This window comes from Rousettus aegyptiacus, unplaced genomic scaffold, assembly GCF_014176215.1.
Source record: "Rousettus aegyptiacus isolate mRouAeg1 unplaced genomic scaffold, mRouAeg1.p scaffold_m13_p_2, whole genome shotgun sequence".
NCBI lineage: Eukaryota > Metazoa > Chordata > Mammalia > Chiroptera > Pteropodidae > Rousettus > Rousettus aegyptiacus.
Genome location: NW_023416295.1, coordinates 70,810,257 through 70,831,935, shown reverse-complemented (window position 1 = coordinate 70,831,935; position 21,679 = coordinate 70,810,257). Strand labels below are relative to the sequence as shown.

At 32.2% G+C, this 21,679-nt stretch overlaps 1 protein-coding gene across 4 annotated transcripts in view; it reads right to left on the bottom strand.

Annotated features, from left to right (window-relative positions):
• Window positions 1-21,679, bottom strand: part of LRP1B (LDL receptor related protein 1B) — a 1,622,137-nt gene that overhangs the window by 798,244 nt on the left and 802,214 nt on the right. For all 4 annotated transcript variants that reach the window (XM_036236560.1, XM_036236558.1, XM_036236559.1 and 1 more), the window contains exon 7: window positions 16,108-16,270. In XM_036236560.1, coding sequence (XP_036092453.1) covers window positions 16,108-16,270 — 163 coding nt within the window. The remainder of the gene's footprint in view (window positions 1-16,107; window positions 16,271-21,679) is intronic.

The following is a 21,679-nucleotide window of genomic DNA, read 5'->3' as shown; positions in this document are numbered from 1 at the left end:
TAACTCTATGAAAATGTAATTCTTAAAAGACTAGGCATGGGTTAATATTTTTTCTTTATTAAGCAACCTCAAATTTATATATTATCAGTCTTCTTATCCTACTCAGATATTGTCTTTGAATAATAGGAACACATGCAGATTTAAAGAGTAAGAGGATCTATCTAAAAAAGGTAGCATTTCCAGTAGCAAGTTTGATTTTCTAAGTAGGAATTTTCTTAGTCTAATTAATCGTCTAAACTTATGTCTGTCTTATTTATTGGGAAATCACTAAAGATCCCCTAAAGTATATGTCTCTATGGAATAAATTAGAAGTTGCTCTTTAAATTTAGCATGCTTCAAGATTAAAAAACGTATGTGACTAGTAACCTCACAGTTTCAATAATTGCCTCTTTGTGGCAAGCCTCACCTTCACTGGTGTTACTGAAGTTTCACTGCTGTTTGTTGTTGTTGTCGACGTCGTCGTCATCATCATCATCATCATCATCATCATCATCAATCACATCCATTACCATCTTTATCTAGTATTTTCATGTCTTTGATAAAGAACCTCAAAATATCCATCAGAAATAATATAATTTTGTTCTCAAGTAGTTTACATTCCCCAGCAAATATTACCATGATCTTGAATTCATACTTCTCTCTTCCATTGTGACTGAAATGATCTGCTTTGCTTTTTCCAGGTTTTTTTTTTTTTCTTTCTTAACAGAAACTTCAGTGTGTTCAGATAGCCATCATTCCTCATACCCCTACCACCACCAAAGCCCATGTGACTTAGGAAAACTGAACACACTTCCAGATCTAGGTGTGGACTCTGATTAATACAAATCTAAATAGCACATGGTATTCTCCCAGTGACTGATATTGCTCCAGGTATAAGAAAGCAACCTTATTAAACCCAGTCATTCTGAAGTAATGAGTTTAGATTCCATATTTAGAGGCCAGGTTTCTTTCTTTTTCTGCTCCATGAGACTAGTAAGCGATTTTCCTGAGTTGCTGTTTGCAGCCCTTTATGACCATGGGAAAAGGACAGGATGTAGCTGCGAGTGGCAATGTAGAGATATACAAGGGCTATGACTCTATGATGATGCCAATGAGGCATCGAGTCAACCAAGCCTGGATCCAACCAACCTCACTCTTCTCTGGCCTTCATCTTAAGTGAGAATGTAAATTCTTATTATTTAAGACAGTTGAAGTTAGGATTTTTGTTAGTTCGAAAGTATTTTAAAACATACCATTATGACACTATTTCAACTGTCTTCTCTTTTTCTTCTACCTCTAGTGTTACCTTCGCCAATAATCCATTCTGTCATTCACTATTAGACTGAAATCTGAAAATATTATATTTATTCAGAGAATGCTTTAACAAACAAACAAACAAAAATAACCTAGTGTGTATTAAATAAAATCCAAGACACCCAGTCTGGAAAACAAGACCTTCTATGAGTAGTAATGAGAGCTTAAGAAAAATTATCATTTTGATGACTAAAAAGAATTGAAAATAAAATTTTCTCATGGTTTTTCTAGACCTTTCAAAAAAGAGGGTATTTAAGTTCTAAGAATCTGGAACAAGCTATTTAAAGAAATTTTCTCACTGTGGAGATGTCTGTTATTTCAGTCATTTGTCAGGGTATAATCTACTTATTTATCTGATTACATATTTGCCAGGAAAACTTTTAATAGATGACTTGGACTCATGAATGTCTCAACAGGAAATATGAATTTAATAAGAATGATTGATTTAAAATAAAATGATAAACCCAAATTCTAAGCATTTAGGGGAGTATAAAAAACTTTGGAAAAAGATGCACCCACCCAACTCAAAGTATTTTTTTGAAACAAAAGCTTTGACATGCTAATCTGTTCTACTTTTAATTTGTTAAGAACCAAAAGTCAAAAAATAATGCATCAGATAGTGATTACAGTGGAAAAATAGTCATCTGTCAACCAGATACTTATGCCTGTTCTTTTTCAAAATGTGTAGTGGTTGACAACTTCCCAAATAGAAACCATAATTTCTAGCTCCCTTGTCTCCATATGTGACCAAATGACTAGATGACACTACTGGAATGTAAGCAAAATGATGTATGTCACTGCTGAGCTGATTTTTTTTTTAAAAAGCAGGTGTGCCTTTCTTTTCTTTGGTCAAAAATCAGAGGATTCTGAGGCCTCAAAGGATAAAGAATGAAAGATGAAAGGAGCCTCCAGCTTTTTACATGAAGAAAAGTTGCCTGGTAACTAGGAACATATGCACTGCATTGTAACAAAAACAAACAAACAAAATTCTACTGTACTATCCACTGAAATATATGTCAGTAAGTATTACTATAACAAATTTGGAAGTTAGTAGCATAAGTACATAACTACTTTAATAAAACCTAAAATATATAATGTTGGATTAATGGTAAGGTGGTAGCACCAGGGTAAGTATTGTTCATGATTGCAATTATTCACTGTTAAAAGTATTTGATAAAAATGTCAGTTGTAATATCTTGAAAATATGTTGAAAGAAAAATCAAGTGTTTACTGAGCCTATGGATTTAAGGAAATAAGTTTAAAAGTATAATATTAGTAATATTAGGAGTTGTGTTAATTACTCTATGCTTACTTTGGCAAGGTATTACAATTTTTTTTTTTTTTTAAAGTTAATGTAGGTTAGAATTGGTTGGTTGACAGCAAAACAGTAAAAGGGAATAGAACAAGTCCACAACTGGGCCTCCTAGGTTTGGAAACGCCAATTGCTTCTCTTGAATAGTAAGAAAAATATTGAAAATGTCTTTGAGCAACAAAAGCCAATTAAGATTTCTTGCTTAAACAGAGGAATTTAGCCTTTATACAAAATTGTTTGCTTCCCACTAAAGCACTGTTTTCAGGTCTCAAAGTGTATTCAATGGGGTAAGAGAGAAAACCAAGAGATTATGTGAAAAGAAATAAATGGGGTTCGATAATTATTTCTAAAGTATAACTTTGATTAATTTTATACAAAAGTAATGAGAAGTAAAAAATATATAAAATTTTACTAATTTTCAAGGGTATTTCTAACTGCAAAATTCATGAACTGAGCTTACAAAATCTTTTGTCACTTTAAACCTTAAAACAACTTAAAAGAAACAAGAAACAGTCTGTAATATATAGAACCGCCAGGAGGAGTATTTTCCCTATTGGCAACTTCAGATGCAGTATTGAACACAACAGAATAACAGAACTTGCTGGTAGAAGCATAGGTAAAGGAGAATAATGGACAAAGGGAAAAATTGCAAAAAACAAGCATCTGTTTAGACAAGGGACTCACAAACCACCAGGGGAGAAGTTCATTTTACTTGCCTAGAAGGATTTTATTATTACTCTGTATCATGACTACTGTATGTCTCTCCAGTCTTCTATTTTCTAGGTAAGAATTTTTTGTTTTTCTATCACTGGTCTATCAACTTATATAGGATATGGAAAGGACAGTGGGTACAGATATCTTGTCTTTTGGTTCATAGTTTGCTGTACAAAAAAGCACAAAAGGACATGATAGAACTACAAATCACCTGAGATCCTCTACTTTGACCTAAATATAGTATATTCTGTTTATGGCAAGGAGGGTACATTTGGGTTATCTGGTAGCCAGAAGATAAGATTGTAGCAGAAATGTCAAAGTATTCTTTGAAAATGCATATTCATACTTCCATAATATGGTATTGTCATGGGCAAGCAACTGCCTAGTCAGTGTTACATTTCCCTGATCTCCTTGCATCCAACTGTGTCTATATATCTTCAACGTGTTTCCTTTTCTGTTTATAGAGAACAGAATATTCCAAGGCCCTATGAGATTCTAGAACCACAAAAATGGAAGGAACATTGATCCCAGAATAATCACATAGAAGAAGCTGTCCACCAATCTATAACATTCTCATCAGATTCATATATGAGTGTGAAATATATAATTTTACTATTACGTCACAATTTTGGAGTTTCTAAAAGTAACATTATTCTAATAAATATAGTTTTTATAAGGAGATTATTCTATTGATATTCATTCAAACTTTAGTGTGTACCTTGTGAAAATTACATTTGTCTAATGCAGTCATTTTCATTATAAGTCATTAAATTGTGTGTATACATTGAAATAACTTTGCCAAATTATACTAAAAATATAATAAATAATATAAAATAAAACAGGATATTTTTGCTTTCTTAAAAAAATGAATTAGTGATCTTATCAATTTAGAGGTTTTGATCATTATAGAGTTTCAAATTTTTAATAGGCCCCAGATTTAACTTATAATATGAATTAATTATTATAACTTCAAATTAATTAAATTCTCAATTCCAAATTCTATTTTGAGACCTAGATTGAAGGCTTCCAAAAATCAGGAACGTTTTTTATTTCTTATGTTGCATTTAAACTTCATTTTATGCCAAACTAAACCAGATTTAGGAAGTCAATATCGAGATTTACTCAATAATTTGGATGTTGATGATATTATCACAACAATATTTAATAATTATGAAGAACGACGATTAAATTTGTTCGTGTTGTTTTTATCAAAGTGTATTAAATTATTTTCAGATGTCACTGGGGGACATTTTAACTGCACTTAAATATTCACCTAAGCACAATTTTTTATAGTCCACATTTTTCCAGTTTCATTGAGAAATAACTAACGTACATCACTCTATAAGTTCAAGACATACAACATAAGGTTTTAATTTACATAAATTGTGAAATGAGTATCTACAATAGGTTCAGCTAACATTAATCTTCTCATGCCATAAAAAGAAAAAAAAGAAAAAATTAAGTAAAAATATTTCCTTTATGATGAGAACTTTTGGGATTAACTCTCTTAAAAACTTGCCTATATATCATACAGCAGTGTAGCTATAATAATTATGTTGTACATTATATTCCTAGTACTTATTTTTTTATAATTATAAGTTTGTAAGTTTTAACCATCTTCTTCCAATTACCCTTCTTCCTACCCTTTGACACTGGTAACTACAAATCTGACTTCTATCAGTTTTTTTTTGGGGGGGGCGGGTAAGATTTTCACAATTTTTATGGATGAGTAACATTTCATTGTGTATAAATGTACAATAAATTCTTTATCTATTCAATCAGCAATGAATACTTTGACTGTTTCCATGTCTTCGTTATTGTAAATAATGCCGCTGTTTGTATGGGGGTACAGACATCTTTTTTAGTTAGTATTTTCATTTTCTTTGGCTATATTACTTGAAATGGAATTATACCATAGTTTTATTTTTAAGTTTTTAAAGAACTTTGATACAATTTTTTACAGTGGCTGCACCGATTTACAATCCTATCAACAGTGCACTAGGGTTCACTTTCTCCTTTCACCACATTCACATCATCCTGTGTTATCTCTTGTCTTTTTTTTTGATGATTGCTATTCTAATGACTGGTGATGTCGAACATCTTTTCATATACCTGTTGACCTTTGGTATATCATCTTTGGAGAAATGTCTATTCATGTTCTTTGCCCATTTTTAAATTGGGTATTTGCTTGTTTACTTATTTGTGTTTGCTATTGAGTTATATGACTTCTTTATATATGTTGGATATTAACCCCTTATTAGATATATGATTTGCATTTTTTTTCATTTTGTAGGTTGTCTTTTCACTATGTTAATGTTTTCTTTTGCTGTGAGAAACTTTTCTAATTTCATGTAGTCTCACTTGTTTGTTTATATATTTATTATTTGTTTGTGCTTTGAGTACCCTGTCCAATAATTCATTATCAAGACCAATGTCAAGGAGTATTATTCTTGTTTTCTTCTAGGGTTTCCATGATTAGTGTCTTATATTTAAGACTTTAACCTACTTTGAGTTAAATCTCAACAAAAGTGAAAGAAGACTAACTACCCTAAATATTTGCCTTTTCTCTTTGAATGATTTAAAAACAAAACAAAAACAAAAACAAAAAAAACACCTTGAGTAAAAGTCACTTGATATCGGAAAACATTCACCTTGACCCTAAAGCCAGGGTAAACCATTCTCCCAATTCAAACCATTTAAAATCTGACTAAAGAGAAAATATCAATTTTGTTTCAATATCAATGAAACAGAGTGAAACATAAATCAGCATAAATAGATAATTATTATTTTTTACTTCTTGGGCTTTTTTATTTGTTTTTGGTTGTGTGTGATTATATGGCCTACAGTAAAATTCTAAATTTATGTTATGTATGAAAGAGTGATAATGGAAAAGAGAAATGATGTTAAGTACTTGTTTTATTGTTTTTATTTTTTTGTGTTTTTCTTTGTGGTATTTACAAACCCAGTTCTCTCAGTTTTTGAAAATAACATTTTGTGCCTGATCCATTATTTACTGCAAAAATTTCAAAGAAATTACTACTTAGTATCTTGTTCATATTTTTTTTTTTTTGTAAACTATGATAACGACCTCTTCTGATCTTAGTATTTGACATTCAATGCATAACTTTGTTATACTCTAAGCTTCATGAAAGAATAGATAATACCATTATCCTGATGCCTGGTCACAACTCTGTAAACAGGAAATTCATCCTTATATTTTCAAAAGCAGCACCACTAGCTTATATCTACTTTCTGTTCTTATAAAACTCTATATGAAAAAATAGAAATAATTTTAAACTTATGGAAAATATATTTTTTTCTAATAACAAAGTATATATAGATTCTCCTAGTATATAAACTATTTTCTGGGAGAGAGCGAGAAAGCTTTCATGTCACTTGAGAATCATTTTACAAGTGAAACAATAATTTACCTAATATTATCCCAGTGGCTTAGAAATATTCATATAGCTTCCCCAAGTGTTGGATAATGTGATGAAATAAAAGCCCTTGTCAGTTTCTTAAACTATGTCTTTAAAGATAGTAATAATAATAAAAAAATGATACTAGCAGTGTTATCCAGAGGGCTCTACCCTAACTTCTTAGTATTGCAGAAAATGTTACAGAAATCAAACAAACAATCTGCTATTTTTCTTGAAAAGAAATAAGAATATTCCTTAGTATGAATTTTAATGATTTTGGCTTAAAGAAAATGAAAATGTCCTAGAAGAGAGGATGAAGAATAGCAACAAAATATGTGTCCATATTCCAAACAGTATTAGTTAAACAAAAAGAGACCACTTAGATACCAGTGGCTGCATATGGGAAAGGACTATTTTACAACAGTGGTTATAGTAGATGATGATAGTTCATAACCCACTTTTCTTTCTTTCATATTAGCTTGATTTCATTCTCATGTTGTTTGACTCGTCGTATGCCAATGATAAAAGTTGTCTGTGGTTGGCATGTACCCAAGTTTGGACCAAGAAAACATGACATGAGAAAGTGCCTGCTTTGTGAATTCTTTTACACCCAAGGAAGAAACACAATGCTTTTTATATCATATTTCTACACAGGATCTCTGGAACTTCCGTATCTATTTTATGCACACAGAGGAATTAGCCTGAAAAGCATACATTAAAATTAACATCACAAAACGAAGATGTAGAAGAAATCTACATTTTTTAATGATAGTACTGAGCCACTATAATATAACCAACTGAGGGATTGTCCTAAATCTAGATTTTTAACTAAAATACTAAATTCCTTCATAATAAGCTATACACAGCCCCCCCCCCCCACTCCCCCACTCCCGTTATTTTACCTGAATGGACAAAATTAATCAGAGTGAGAATTCAGAAAAGAAATTTCTTTTATAACAAGTAGTTAGAAGGTTGAGAAGACATTAAATGTAATTCCAGAAATAAAATTGTGAACTTAGTAATTTAGAGATAAACTTAGCAAATATTGAAAAATTATAGAGTGAAAAAGAGAGAAAAGTAGATAGCAAATAGAGAAATACAATATTTTGCATTATTTTGACTTTTTGAGTGATATAAATTAATAACAAAGTAGCAGTTGAACCAATGTGTGTTAAGTTCCTAGTAAAGGCTGAATGGAACATAAACCACTCCAACACATTTTTTACATGCACAATTAGAAAAAGCCAGCTATAAAATTCAGCAGAATAAATAAAAAACTTATTTAACTGGCCTCTCAAAGTTTTTTTAAAAAAGGATTTAGATAAATAGGTCAACTAGTGATATCATTTGGGTGTCAACATAATCTTTGAGGTATTAAAAATAGCTGTCCTTATTTTGAGAGGAAAGGTCACTTGAAATTATCAAGCACAAATATAAACTTTAAATGCCACCAGGGCAAAATTTAGGTCCAATTTTTCTTTTACAAACTAGTGAGGTTTTCTCACAGCTAAATGATCTCTGTTCGTGTCTGTCTATGTGTATCTATATATGTATGTTGTAAATGTGAGATAAGATTCAACCTTTGGATGATATTATTTAAAATAATTTAAAGGTAAATGCTTGTAAGGATTAGGTATTCTAAAATTCTCAGTAATATATAAACTAACTCAAATGCTTTTCAATTTCACATGACCTAAGATTAATCCTTAGCAAATAAAAGCTAGCTCATGTTTATTGGTCTAAGTAACACATATATGTCCTTATTTCACCTTCATTTTATAAAAATAAGTTCATGTTAATAATTGACTTTAATGTCTATGAAAAATGTTTCTAGAAGTTATAAAATGTCCAAGCTAAAGAATGCTAATTGCTAACTTCTTAGTTTTTATTCGAAAATAAGGTTGTTTTAAGGTTTAAAATCTCATTATATATAGGAATAACTTTGCAGTGTCTCAGGAGGGCCCTCAGAACACCTCAAAATATATATTTTTTTAATGTGAAAATGCATGAGAAACATTGTAAAATAAATAATGAAAAACTTCTAGGGTATATTGTAAGCATAAGTAATGCTTGCAAATTAAATGAATTATTGGAACTATGGGAAACCCAAGACAACCTCTTGATCCTTTCCTGTTCTTTGGCTCCTTATTTTTCTTTTTTTGCATTCCTTTGTGTATCACAGTGCATTTAAGTTGGACTTAGATTGTAGAATTTATAAGCTGACATTATTGAAAAGAGACAGCTTACTATTGCCACTATTGCCAAGATTTGATAGAGTCCCTTTAAAAAAATGTGAAGTTGGTAATCACTTTCTTTCACATCCAGGAGACAAAGACTTTAAACATCACTGACTCCCACCTGGAGATTTTGTTTATTGGAAAGGACCTGAAATAAAAGACACTCTCCAATCTCATTGGAAGAGACATTAGCAGGAGTTTAACCATAAATGGACATCTACCCCTGTCTAAGGACATCAAAGCCTCCTCAAGGACAAGAAGCTGACACCAAAGGTAGACAGCTATCCTAAGACATCGACAAGGCCTGTTTACCTATAGAGTGACAGTGAATTCAGAATCCATTTTATTTGATTGTCTTTACCTGTCTATGAATGTTACTAGTCATAATAATTATACTTGTTCTTTGGGCTTTTCTGTGTAGTCCAGCTGTTTACAATTACTGGACATGTGTGAGATAACTGTTAATAATCATTTCATGGCTTATGTAAATGTTACAATAGATATCAAACACAGAATAATACAACAGAAGGTAAAACTTGGATCATGATAGTTTACAGGATAGAAATGATACAGAGTGTGCGTTTTTTTGTTTGTTTCTTTGTTCATTTGTTTTGCAATGAAAGGAAATTGCTTTCCATCTGACCTTTACTTTCTGGGAAAACTTTCATTTCAGCTCAGACCCTATTGTTATGGTACTGTCCCACTCCCAATGGTCAAGAAAATGACTTTTAAAGTGAGATTTGCTAGATATAACGCTATTCAATTGAAAGGTTAGTCATCAAGGCATCCTTTGGAAAGGGAGGCTGTGGGAAAAAAAGTGGGGGGACTGATCTGTGAAAAGCAGCCTCACAGGGTAATTTGTTTGTACATTCTTCCTAGGCAGGTCCTGGTGGGTAGTCGTGCCCCAGACATATTACTTTGTAGTAAAAGATTTATATTTGCCTTAAGTAAGACCTTTCTATTGTTTCTGTGCATCTAGGTTAAACACCCTTGAAATAAGCAGTAATCACACCAGAGAGCACATAATCTTCTTAACTATCCTGTAACTCAATCCCTATCTTGCTTTCTCCCATCCTTATGTAATGTTCCATACAGTCCCTCCTTAATTTCAAAGGCATAAAATAAGCTACAAAACTATTATTCTTGGGAGCATTTGAGATCTTGCTCCCTAGCATATTTTGTCAGCTTTGCTCAAATAAACTATTACACAAATTCAAAAAATTAAGTAAAATTTATTTAAAAAGAATATATTTAGAAGATTCTGAGGGAGACTACATTCACATTGACTTCAAAAAAACATATCTCGTCTTGAACAATGGGGAGATTTATCTGATTGTAGTAACCTGTCACATGACTATATTGAAGTGGAGAAGGAGGCTAGAAGATTATCTATCTGTATATCTATGTATCTGTCTACCTATAGATAGATATATAAATTTTTGTGGGTATGTGTAAAGGACAGTGCTTCCTTAACTAGTCAGGACTCATGATTTGCAAATTATCAAAATGTGAATATAAATTTCAAAAGATTAGGGGCAGTCATGAATAGTAAATGAGCATATGACCCTCTAAGACTGATACTTCCATGAAGAAAAAAATGAGTACATAGGGACATGTCATTACAGGCTTTATAATGTTCACAACCACAGCATCTACAGAACCATCTGAACCCTGGAATCAACAGTTAGTAATTAACCGTGGGGGTGCAATCCATAGGTTTAATTTGCCCACAATATAGTCTGAGGAGTTTTTATAGCCAAAAGTCTGCAATAATTTCACTTATATCCTATTGCAAGTGAATAGTGAGCTCAGGTTCTAACTTCCAACCAGGCCTGGCTCTAGGAGCCACCTAACAGAAGGGAGAAACCTGAATTTATCCCAAGAATCTCCTTGTTATAAAACCCCTTTCATGAGTACAGGCAAACCTACTTCATTTTCTAGCTTCCCACATGCGCGCAGCATCTCAGACTAGAATTTTGTTAGTCAGTCTTGATCCCTGGTGGCTATTAACTTTGATTCTATCTTTCACATCTCAGACATGATTAGTTTCACCACAGTGGGGATCCAGGTGGATTATGGGAAAGGGTTTATTAACTATTAAATACTGTCAATCACTCCTTTGTGAATTCAACTTCTGAGAATTAAGTTTCACTCTTCTGCCTCCTGACAGATGGCCTGTTCTTGTAGAGAACAAAGACAACATACTTTCTCCTCAATCCTGACATGAGGTCATATATTCACATATAAATCCCACAGTCACTGTCATTCATTCTCTACAAGTCAGAAGTCCATCCTCCATACAAAAAGGGTATATATTATACTTGAAAATATTTAATTTCTGCTGTTTCACATGACATGGAAGATTTCCCCTTGCCCTCAATTTAGCCATCTTATATGGAGTTTGGCTTCTATCCATGATACCCCACCCCAAAAAGTATACGTTTCCCAAATTTTTAATTCCAACCACCACTAAAATATATCTTAATTTTATGCTATCTTTCTAATAATCATCGTGCTTATTAATTGATCTTTTTTTCAATACCATTTCAATAATTTGAAATGAATTCTTGCTTCGAGTTTAATGTGATGATTTTAATAAGTTCAGTGCCACGCCTTTGAAACACAATTGTAATCTAGTTCCACTCCTGTCCTCAGTTACAGCCCTCATTAGACTCAGCTATTACATGCTATTACATGGTTTATTATTAAAACAATGTCATATTCGAAAATACAATTTAACTGACAAAGGTAACTCTGAAGAAAATTTATTCTCATCTTTATCTTTTGAAAGAAACTTAAAGATAATCCAAAAACATGCTGCACAAAATTAAATATTAAAATAACATTTTCTCTAATACTTTCCCTATACTACAGTTACTCTGAATTTTTCTCCACCAATCTCCTATATATACTTCATCTTTATTCCCAAGTTATACCACTTTCTTTTTTTTCCCTCATGTCTCCTCTTTCTCAGTACTTTACTATATAATAGTTTTAGTGTAAATAAAGTAAACCATGGTAAGAGGGTTTGTAGTAGAAAGAGAATGGTGCTGGAAAGGAAAACAATCATCTTTAATGGAATGGGATATTGGTCTCAACACTGTTCATTTAATGATACCATAAGTATTAGAAATATTAGCAGTTATTTTTGAGGTAACATGAAAAAGAGAGTTTCACATACTCTACAACTCAGAAAGCATTAAAGTGCTTTATGTGTCCGACCTTATTTAATCCTAACGACAGCACTTTAGAGTAGTAGAAGCATTATCCATATTTTTAAGATAAGAAAACAAGATACAAAAAGGCATCACAACTTACATAGCCAGTAATGGTTGAGCCAGAATTTGAGCTCAGGAAGAGTGGCTCCAGCATCAAGCTCTTAACCATTAAACAAGCAGAGCCCTGATAACCACTGCTTTTTAAAATATTATTATTTTGTTTTTATGTTGGTTAGACTATTATTTCTATTCTACTTCCAAATTCTGATGACTTTATAAAAAAGTTTGAAAATTTCTTCAAGAAACCACTGGAAGAGTATTGCTAAAATTTGAAAGAAAGAAGAAAATCTCAAGAAACATCTCTAGAAAAAGAGGCTGATTTAACAAGTCAATCTAAAGATATCAAAAAGCAAAAGAATGAACAAGGTTTATAAGTACTCTCTTCTTGTCACATCTGGATTAGAGCCTGCTTCACGTCATATGCAGCTTCCAGAGAAAATCAGTAATCTATATTCAACCCATGGAGAACATCAATAGAAAATTTTTATTTTGAAAGAGGTCATAGTGATAATAATGTAATTATTCTTAGCTAAAAAGGGAATAGGGGATTGAGAAAAGTGAAGTTAAAATATAAACAAGAAAATGATATTTTTTCCAATGTAACATTGAGGAGGTAAGACAAATATCCCTCTATTTCCATACTTGTTAAGGTAAAGCTGTAAGAGTCAGGTCAGACTTTAATACCTTCTGATGTTTCCCAATTGAAGTTATACCAGACGGAGCCTAAGATATATAACCCCCAAAAATTAGGAAAAGGTAGGAGAAATCTCATTGGTGGTACGCTTCCGCTTTAGCAAGTCACACAAATATTTAAATTACTCTTCAGCAGGTCCAAAATTTGAAGTAAAAGGATAAACCTACTGTCTCTTCCCTAGATAGCATCACATTAATCCTAGCCACATTTTTGATATTAACAGAAAAGTTGAATATATTTGAAAGTGTTTTATTACAAACAGGCTTTCTACAATTTATGATTGAAAAGCTGTGCTAGAGACAGAGCCAAGTGAAACAAAAAATTTCAAAGAACTTACTATGATAAATGATACATGAAAAAAATATATTTAAACAGTTACTAGGCCCAAAGGAATCCAGGATAGAATAAATGCAAACAATGTCGAGGGGTTTCTATTCCTAATTCATTTGACAAAAATGAGAAAATATGATTCTTTCATGTAATGACAGGGAGAAATAGGAAACGAGAGCATAAAATATATCTCTATTCAGAAAGTGAGAATGTATTTACATATATATTTCAGATTGTCAGTTTTATTTAAAAAGGGTCTCTGGATCTTTGTTTTTTAAGAATGGGGAAAGATAAAAGTAGTGATAGGAGAAGAGAAACACAATAGCTTCACCTTTTAACACTTCAACAGACAAGACTATCTAAAGGCTAATCTGAAATCCAGTTAGCACATGCAGGGGAAAACAAGCAAGCAAATTCATTTCTAAACAGAATGCCAAAAGAATGTTCTTAGCACATTTGTAAATTTCCAATTCTTTCTTCTACCCTTATACAACAACCCAAACAAATCAGTTTAAATACAACTTCTTTTACTAATGTCTCATGAAGCATCACTGCAGTTAGATTGAGTCAAGTAACCATCTGCTGCAAATACAAATAGAGCTACATTCAAGAATTATATTACACAGCCTTCCTAGCAAAGTTCTTACATGCAAGCTGTTCTTGTCAAAATCAGAACCATTGTGATGATGCATCTTAATATTTAATCAGACTTTAAGTAAAGAGTGACAAAAGTCCACATATGGATGACAGCTGTTTCTTCAGTAAATATTTCTCCATTCACTGAATGGAGGCTTATGGCAGTTTAGAATATGTTCCATTAGACATTTCAGCCTGAACTGCCTGGGGATTAAAACAATAACAAGGATAAATTTCAGTTTTCAAATCTTTGCTACAACTTACATCTGAAAAAACAGCTCCTCCAATTAAAGTTGTACACTATGTCATTAATATGAGGGTATTACTCATACTGATTAGTGAAAGAACTGAATTTACAGAATTTTATACATTTTTTTGCCCCTCCTCTTCTAATAATACCATAGCATTTGTAAAATTAAAGCAAACTTAATGTATTGATTTCCTAATCATATGAACAAAGTTGACAGGAATTTAAACATTTATAACTAATTTTGATAAACTATGAAATATTAAAGAAGGTTAATGAGACTAGCTAAAAGAAGCTCAGACAAAAATATCTTTCTAACCAATAAAATGACTTGTAAATTTAGAAAGTCAAAAAAAAAAAAAGGCAAAAATGAAATTTGGTGAAGAATTCAGTAACTCATTAATATTCTGTTCACATTATCAGTAGTTAGAGAAAAAAAGTCTCAACTAACAAGGTGACCATAATGTTTTAGTAGTACCCTTTAACATGTATTATGCCCCTTTTATAAATACTAAGAGTTGTGTTGGATGTAAACCTATTAGTATTATATCTTTTAAGTACTGTTTTGAAGTTTGCTAACTACAAGGTCCACTGTTAAGTAACTTAAGTCTCCTCTCTTTAACCTAAAATTATTCTGTCTCTTTCCTGATGACTCCAGAGAAATTCTAGGGAAGGTGATGAGTTGTTTGTGTTGTAGGTTAGGCCTGCATTATTGATGTATTAAGGGATTGGTGTTTCTCAACTTCTGCATGGTATATTGTACCCTTTTTCTCTTCTTACAATGCAGTTGTTAAAAATATGTGTGTGTGTGTGTGTGTGTGTGTGTGTGTGTGAGAGAGAGAGAGAGAGAGAGAGAGAGAGAGAAAGAGAGAGAAAGAGAGAGAAAGAGAATGAGAGAGACAGAGAGACAGAGAGACAGAGAGATAGAGAGACAGACGGAGAATATGACAAATAGAAAGAGATGTTAGGTAGTTAGGCATTAGTGACAGGAGCAAAGGCCTGGCTCTGTACTCATAAAAATTTCCCTTGAAGACTTTTCTTAAGAACCTTCCAGAAACATCTCCCTTTTAGGGTTATAAATTATCTCAAATCCTAGATCACAAAGACCATTAAAGCTGCTGGCTAAACCAGCCACAAACGCATGCACAGAAAGTACTACCCTAACTTGCCCACAAACTCAACTTCATTATACCATCATTATAATACCATGACTATGTCTGGAAGTTCAAGAATCTAATTTTAACAGACTGAATTCTGGGTAAGCACATGGACGGTAGGCAAATGGTTATACAGCAGCCACTGTCAGTCAAGGTAACCTCACATATAGATCATCCAGGATCTCCCATACTGGCCCAAATGTAAACAGACTTTCTCATTTCTGTGTTGTTACAGCTCTCTTTGCTGAAAACCTGCTCCTTCCTTGGGGCATACTCCATCTTATCTGTTCACCTCCCAAATTCCACAGTGCTGCAGCCTTCCTTAGCATGGCCCATCTCCTTCTAAAATGTACTTTCAATAAATCTTAACTTTTTATCAATCTTGCCGACCTGTAATTCTTTGCTGTCTTGGCAAGGAAGAACCTAGGGACACCACACAATACTATGTGACTGCCACCCCCATGCAGCTCGGGTTACACAGGATTTCACATCACCCTAGTGGTAGGTAACAGAGAGAAGGGAAAGAGAAGGGAGGGAGGGAGAAAAAAAGGAAAGAGGGAAGAGAGAGGTAGGGAGGGTGAGGGGGGTGAGAGAAGGAGAGAAGGAGAGAGGGAGAGAGGGAAAGACGGAGAGAGAGCAAGAAAGAGAGAGAAAGAGAGAGAGAGAGAGAGAGAGAGAGAGCGCCTGTAGTCTTATCCTGTAGTCTTATATTCCACAACTCTCATCAGACTCCCATCTCTTTTTAATAAAAATTATTTCAGATCTAATATTGCAAAAAGGAATGTCTTACCCTGCTATTGGATCTACTGCTATTGCCTTAGGATTATGAAGCTCCAGATCAATCAGGGTGACACATACGGAACCATTGTAGTTGCAAACAAAGATCCGGTCACTGATATGGTCCACAAAATAGAGATTTCTGGTGAGCCAGTCAATCGCCATGTGTTGCACATCTGAAAAACACACACAAAAAATTGTTAAATTATAAATTAAGTATCATAAGCTGACAAGCACACAAGTACACAAGTCTGCCCAAATTGTCACAGAGGACATTTCAAAAGTATAGGTAGCTTTGTGACAAAATAAGTGAATTATTCTATAAAATAATGACTACTTTTTGCTACTTTTCTTCTTACCATCTATGGACTAAGAATGATCAAGACAAATGGACAAAGAGTTTCTAAATCATGAAATCTAGGTATTAACAATGAAATCTTTCTCCTAGGTTTTGTTTGCATTTGCTTCAAATACCTCATTCAATCCAATGGGCATAACTGGTTCAATGGCATACCTAAACTCTTCAGTAGGAAAAGGAGTAAAAAATTTTTTTGAACTTAAAGAAAATCTTTATTTTTAGGCTGTTTCTGTTACAAAAAAGAGGGGCAAAGAAGGTGAAAAGAAATCTGTAAGATCTCTTTGTTTACAAGATGTATTCAAAACTGGAAAATAAGACAAAAGGAGAGGTGATATGTTCTTTCAAAGGCATATATAGGCATTATAAAAAATAAAACAGGTCTGCTCAAAGTTAATTAATTCTCTGAAAGATGTTTAATAGTACTTTCTATGATGATGAAAATATTCTATACTTATGCTGTTTGATAAAGTAGCCACTAGCCAAATGTGTTTAGTGAGAACTTAAAAAATGTGGCTAGTGTGACTAGAAAACTGAATCTTTATTATATTTAATTTTAATTAATTCAAATTTAAATTATAAAAGCGTAGATAGCTTTTGGCTACTATGGATAGTGCAGCTCTAGAAGAATGTATGTGTTTGACTTTAATAGTTTCTATTTGATTAGACCTATGCATTGTAAAATTCATGCTAATTTTACAGATATTTATCTGTTAGAAAGGATAATTACAAAGTTCTGGTTTTATTACCCATTCCATTAACCATTTTTATACCTAACAAACCTTATTTAAACATTCTTTTAAATAAGAAATATCAAATTCCACTAATGTGCTTAGATCAGCAACATTGGGCTGGTTCTCTCAATAATGCCATAAATACATACATTTCTGGTGCTATTCATTTCTATATTTCATGGCACTCATGTTTTTATCTATGGAAATTATTCTTTGATACTTCCTTGTTCAACCTTATATGGATCTATGATTCATTGAGTAAGAAGTTTACTTCTGCAATCTGAACCTAAACATTCTTCCTACTCTATGCTTCAAAATATGCTCTTAGTAGCATGCAGCTTCAGTGAATGATATGCCCTCAACAGAAAGACTAATATAGATAGATGCATGTGCCATCATTATCATTATAATGCTGTATTGTCAAAGCAAAATAGAGAAAGTAGCAACTTTGTGGAAATTTCTATCATGCCTTACAAGGTCAAGGAGAAAGTAGATATTGCATTAACTGAATACACATTTTCAAGCTATCAATTAAAGGTTCATTCTAAATTACATGGTCTTTATGGAAGTATAAACATCTAAACGGTTCACAAACCACATGAAGATTATTTTCAACCAGTTTAGCAACTAGGATTTTTAAAAATCCGAACTATTTATCTGCCTCTAAAAATCTGTAAATATAGCTTTGTTTTGTTTTTTATTCTTTTTGTATTATTATATCAGGCAGAGCACAGAACCCATTGTTTCAAATGTCATTTTAAATACATTGGATTCAGATAAATTATATGCCAGAGTCCATTCAATGACCCATCCCTCATTTTAGGCATATAGTTGGTTTAGCCTATGTGATTGTAATTTCAGACAAAAGAGCTGTTTGACAGCATTCACACCTTCTTTCAACTCTGTATGTTACAGAAAGATTCTCTGCTACTGAAACAATAGGTATTGTTAACAACCATCCGAGTTTGAAGCAATAAGGTCTCACTAAAGAACCTAATAATTAGCCACACATTTAGTAATTGTGGGAATTGGTTTTGTTGTCTTTTCTTATATTAGTAGTTTCTATCTGATTTTAATGTAAATTTTATTGATGGAAGATTTGGAGCAATTAGAATTCAAGTAAGCAAGCCAATGATTGATTGATTGATTGAGAGAGACAGACAGACAGACAGACAGACAAGTAAGTATATTTGGCTAAAATGATTTGAACATTCTAGGAGATAGATGAATTTTCTAGACAACAGATTCAGTATTTTATTTTCATTTTGCTCATATATAACAAAGTTCATAGGAAGTTGCTGATGATAACTGCAATCATTTTATGACATTGCATTACTAAAAAAGCTAAAATTTTAGTAAGTTCTTTATTACTTTGTTGTTAAATATGTTCTTGTTAAATATGTTCAACTGAAAGTCACTGGGATTTCACCCTTACTGTTCTTTTGAAATGGTTCTTATTATGGTCCCTCAGAAATTCTTAATAGTCAAAAGCAAAGGTACTTTTCTGCTCATAGTTATAAAATGATCTAAATATTAATACTGGTAAAATTTTAAATTATAATAAAAATTATTAAAATTATTTTGAAACTTGTAAAGTATTACACAAATATAACTAGGCATTAACGGTTTCTAAAACACAGTACTAATTATGTCTACACACTTAAAGGTGTACTCAGCTGAAATTAATTGAAAAATTCATAGGAAAAGTAAAAATAACAAAAAAAATGCAAAATCTTACAATAAATTATAATTTAATAAAATGTTACATCAAAATTTTCATTGTGTTGTAAAGCAAACAATTAATTACTAGAGTTGTGTGAATGTAGAATTTAAACATTTTTAACTTGCTAAAATATATAATTAGTGCCATGGACTGAATTGTTTTCACATATTGAAGTTTTAACCCCCAGTATTTCAGAATGTGACTGTATTTGGAGATTAAGTCTTTAAAGAGACTATTAAAATAAAGTTATTAGGGTAAGCCCCAATTCAATATGATTGGTGTCCTTGTGAAAAGAGGAGATTAGGACATACAGAGAAAGACACCAGGAATACTGCACACAGAAGAAAAGGCATCTGTGAACCAAGGAGAGTAGCCTCAGAGGAGTCTAATTCTGCTTGCCCTTTGGTCTTGGCTTTCCAGCCTTCAAAACTGTGAGAAAATGGATTTCTGTTGTTTAAGCTACTCAGTCTATGGTATTTTGTTCTGATAGCTCTAGCAAAATAATATACCTACTCAAGTATTATTTAATTAAGTGATCCATGACACAAAATTATTTAAAATACAAGTCAAAATCTTGCTGAGAAAAAGATATGTAAAAGAACTGTTGCATATCCTTTTAAATGAATGTCATTCTAGACCATTGTCTAACAGGACCCCTCAAGGGTTAGTTAATTCTTCTAGGGGACATACTTTTGTTTAACTTACAATTTAATATTGATTAGGTCCCAGTCTCTATAAATTCAGATATTAATTTATGTATTGATAAATTTCAGATATTTTTTGTCCAATAGAGATGAAAATGATGTCCATCAGGTAGTAAAAATAATACCAGTTTATTATCCAGTGCATTAACTAGTTTTACATCTAACTTTACAATCTTAAATCAGCATATTTTTATTTTATTGATTGTAAATATTTCAGTCTCTTTTATACTTCTTTGAACCAAACTTGCCATTCTGCTGGTACTCTCATTAACGAATTAAATGATTCTTTAGCACGTGTTCACTACATATTTGTATATCACATTTTTAACCTTTTAAAAATTATAAATTAATAAATTTTAGTATTTGATTTCTTCTTTAATTATTTGCTATATGTTCAGCCAGCCAGAGATATAAGATTTAAATGAATGCAAAGATTAGAAAATAACTTAAGTAGGTAAAACGTGGTAAGAGAGAACTATGATGCAAACCTAGATGATGATCTGAAAGTATATATCTACCTAAAAAGGCAGGCTCAAACTCAGCTGCTTGTTTTGATATAGAAATGCTTCATTGTTTCCAAGACTACTAAAATATTTCTAGATTTCATGTGAAGTCTTCCATTTTTAAAATATCCTAAACCAATTTTTTTCAAATTAGAAAGCATTTTATATATCAAACAAAATCTGTTTGCAACTAAACTGGATCAAAAGCCACTAGTGTGATTACAACAAAGCAAAGCAAACACTATATATTATATGTTTTGGCCTCACCTTACACAGAAGTATGTTCTTGAGAAAGTTACTAATGTCTATAAACACCATTGTTTTTATATTAAATAAACATAATATTCGGTTTACAAAGTGGTCAGAGAATTAAATCAAACTACACTAAGAATCCAGTATAATAACATATAGTAGGTTTTCCACAAATACTATTTGCCTCCCAGAGAGAACTAAAGGACTGCCCTTTAGTTCATGGCCTTATGACTGCTTATAGTATTTAGGTACTAGAGTGATAACTTTTAAATATGCTACAAAACTTTTTGATACCTTTCCTTTCTAATTCTCCTCTTGAATGTGGGCTGTTTTGTGACTTCATTGTATTAAATAGAATGTGATAAAAACAACAGTGTGATTTCCAAGGGTAAATCATAAAAGGCATCATAACTTCTATTTTGTGCTCTCTCTCTCTCTCTCTCTCTCTCTCTCTCTCTCTCTCTCTCTCTCTCTCTCTCTCATTCACTCTGGTGGAAGCCACCTACTGTGGTATGAAGGTGCTCAAGCAATCCTACAAAAAGGCCCATGTCACAAGGATCAGAGCACCTATTGCCATCAGTCACAAGAATGGGCTTGGAAGCCCGTTTTCCAGCTCCAATTAAGCTGCTGCTGGATACCTGAAGTCCTGGCTAACATCTTGATTACAACCTCATGAGAAACCCTGAGACAATCACCCAACTAAACAACTCCTGAATTTCTGATCCACAGAAAGTATAAGATAATAGATGTTTGTTGTTTTTAAGCCACTAAGTTTTGGGGTAATTTGTTATATAACAATAGATAACTAATACAGTAGTCAAAACCCTGTAGTTTTTATTATTTCTTTTATAGGTTGAATATTACCTATTTTTTTAAATCTATTTTTCAATTACATTCAGCATACAAAATTATATTAGTTTCAGGTGTACAATATAATAATTAGACATTTATATACCTTACAGAGTGATCACTCTGATAAATCTAGTATCCATCTGATTCCATACAGTTATTACAATATTGACTGTATTATTTATGTTATACTTTACATACCCATGACTATTTGTAACTACCAGTTTGTACTTTATCCCCCTTTCCCTTTTTCACCTATCCTCCAACCCCCCTCCCATCTGGCGATCATTACAATATTCTTTGTCTCTATGAGTTTTTTCTGTTTTACTTGTTCATTTATTTATTTATTTTTTTAGATTCCACACCTAAGTGAAATGATTCAATATTGATCCTCTGTTTGACTTATTTCACTAAATATAATACCCTCCAGAGCTATCCATGTTGTCGCAAAAGGTAAGATTTTGT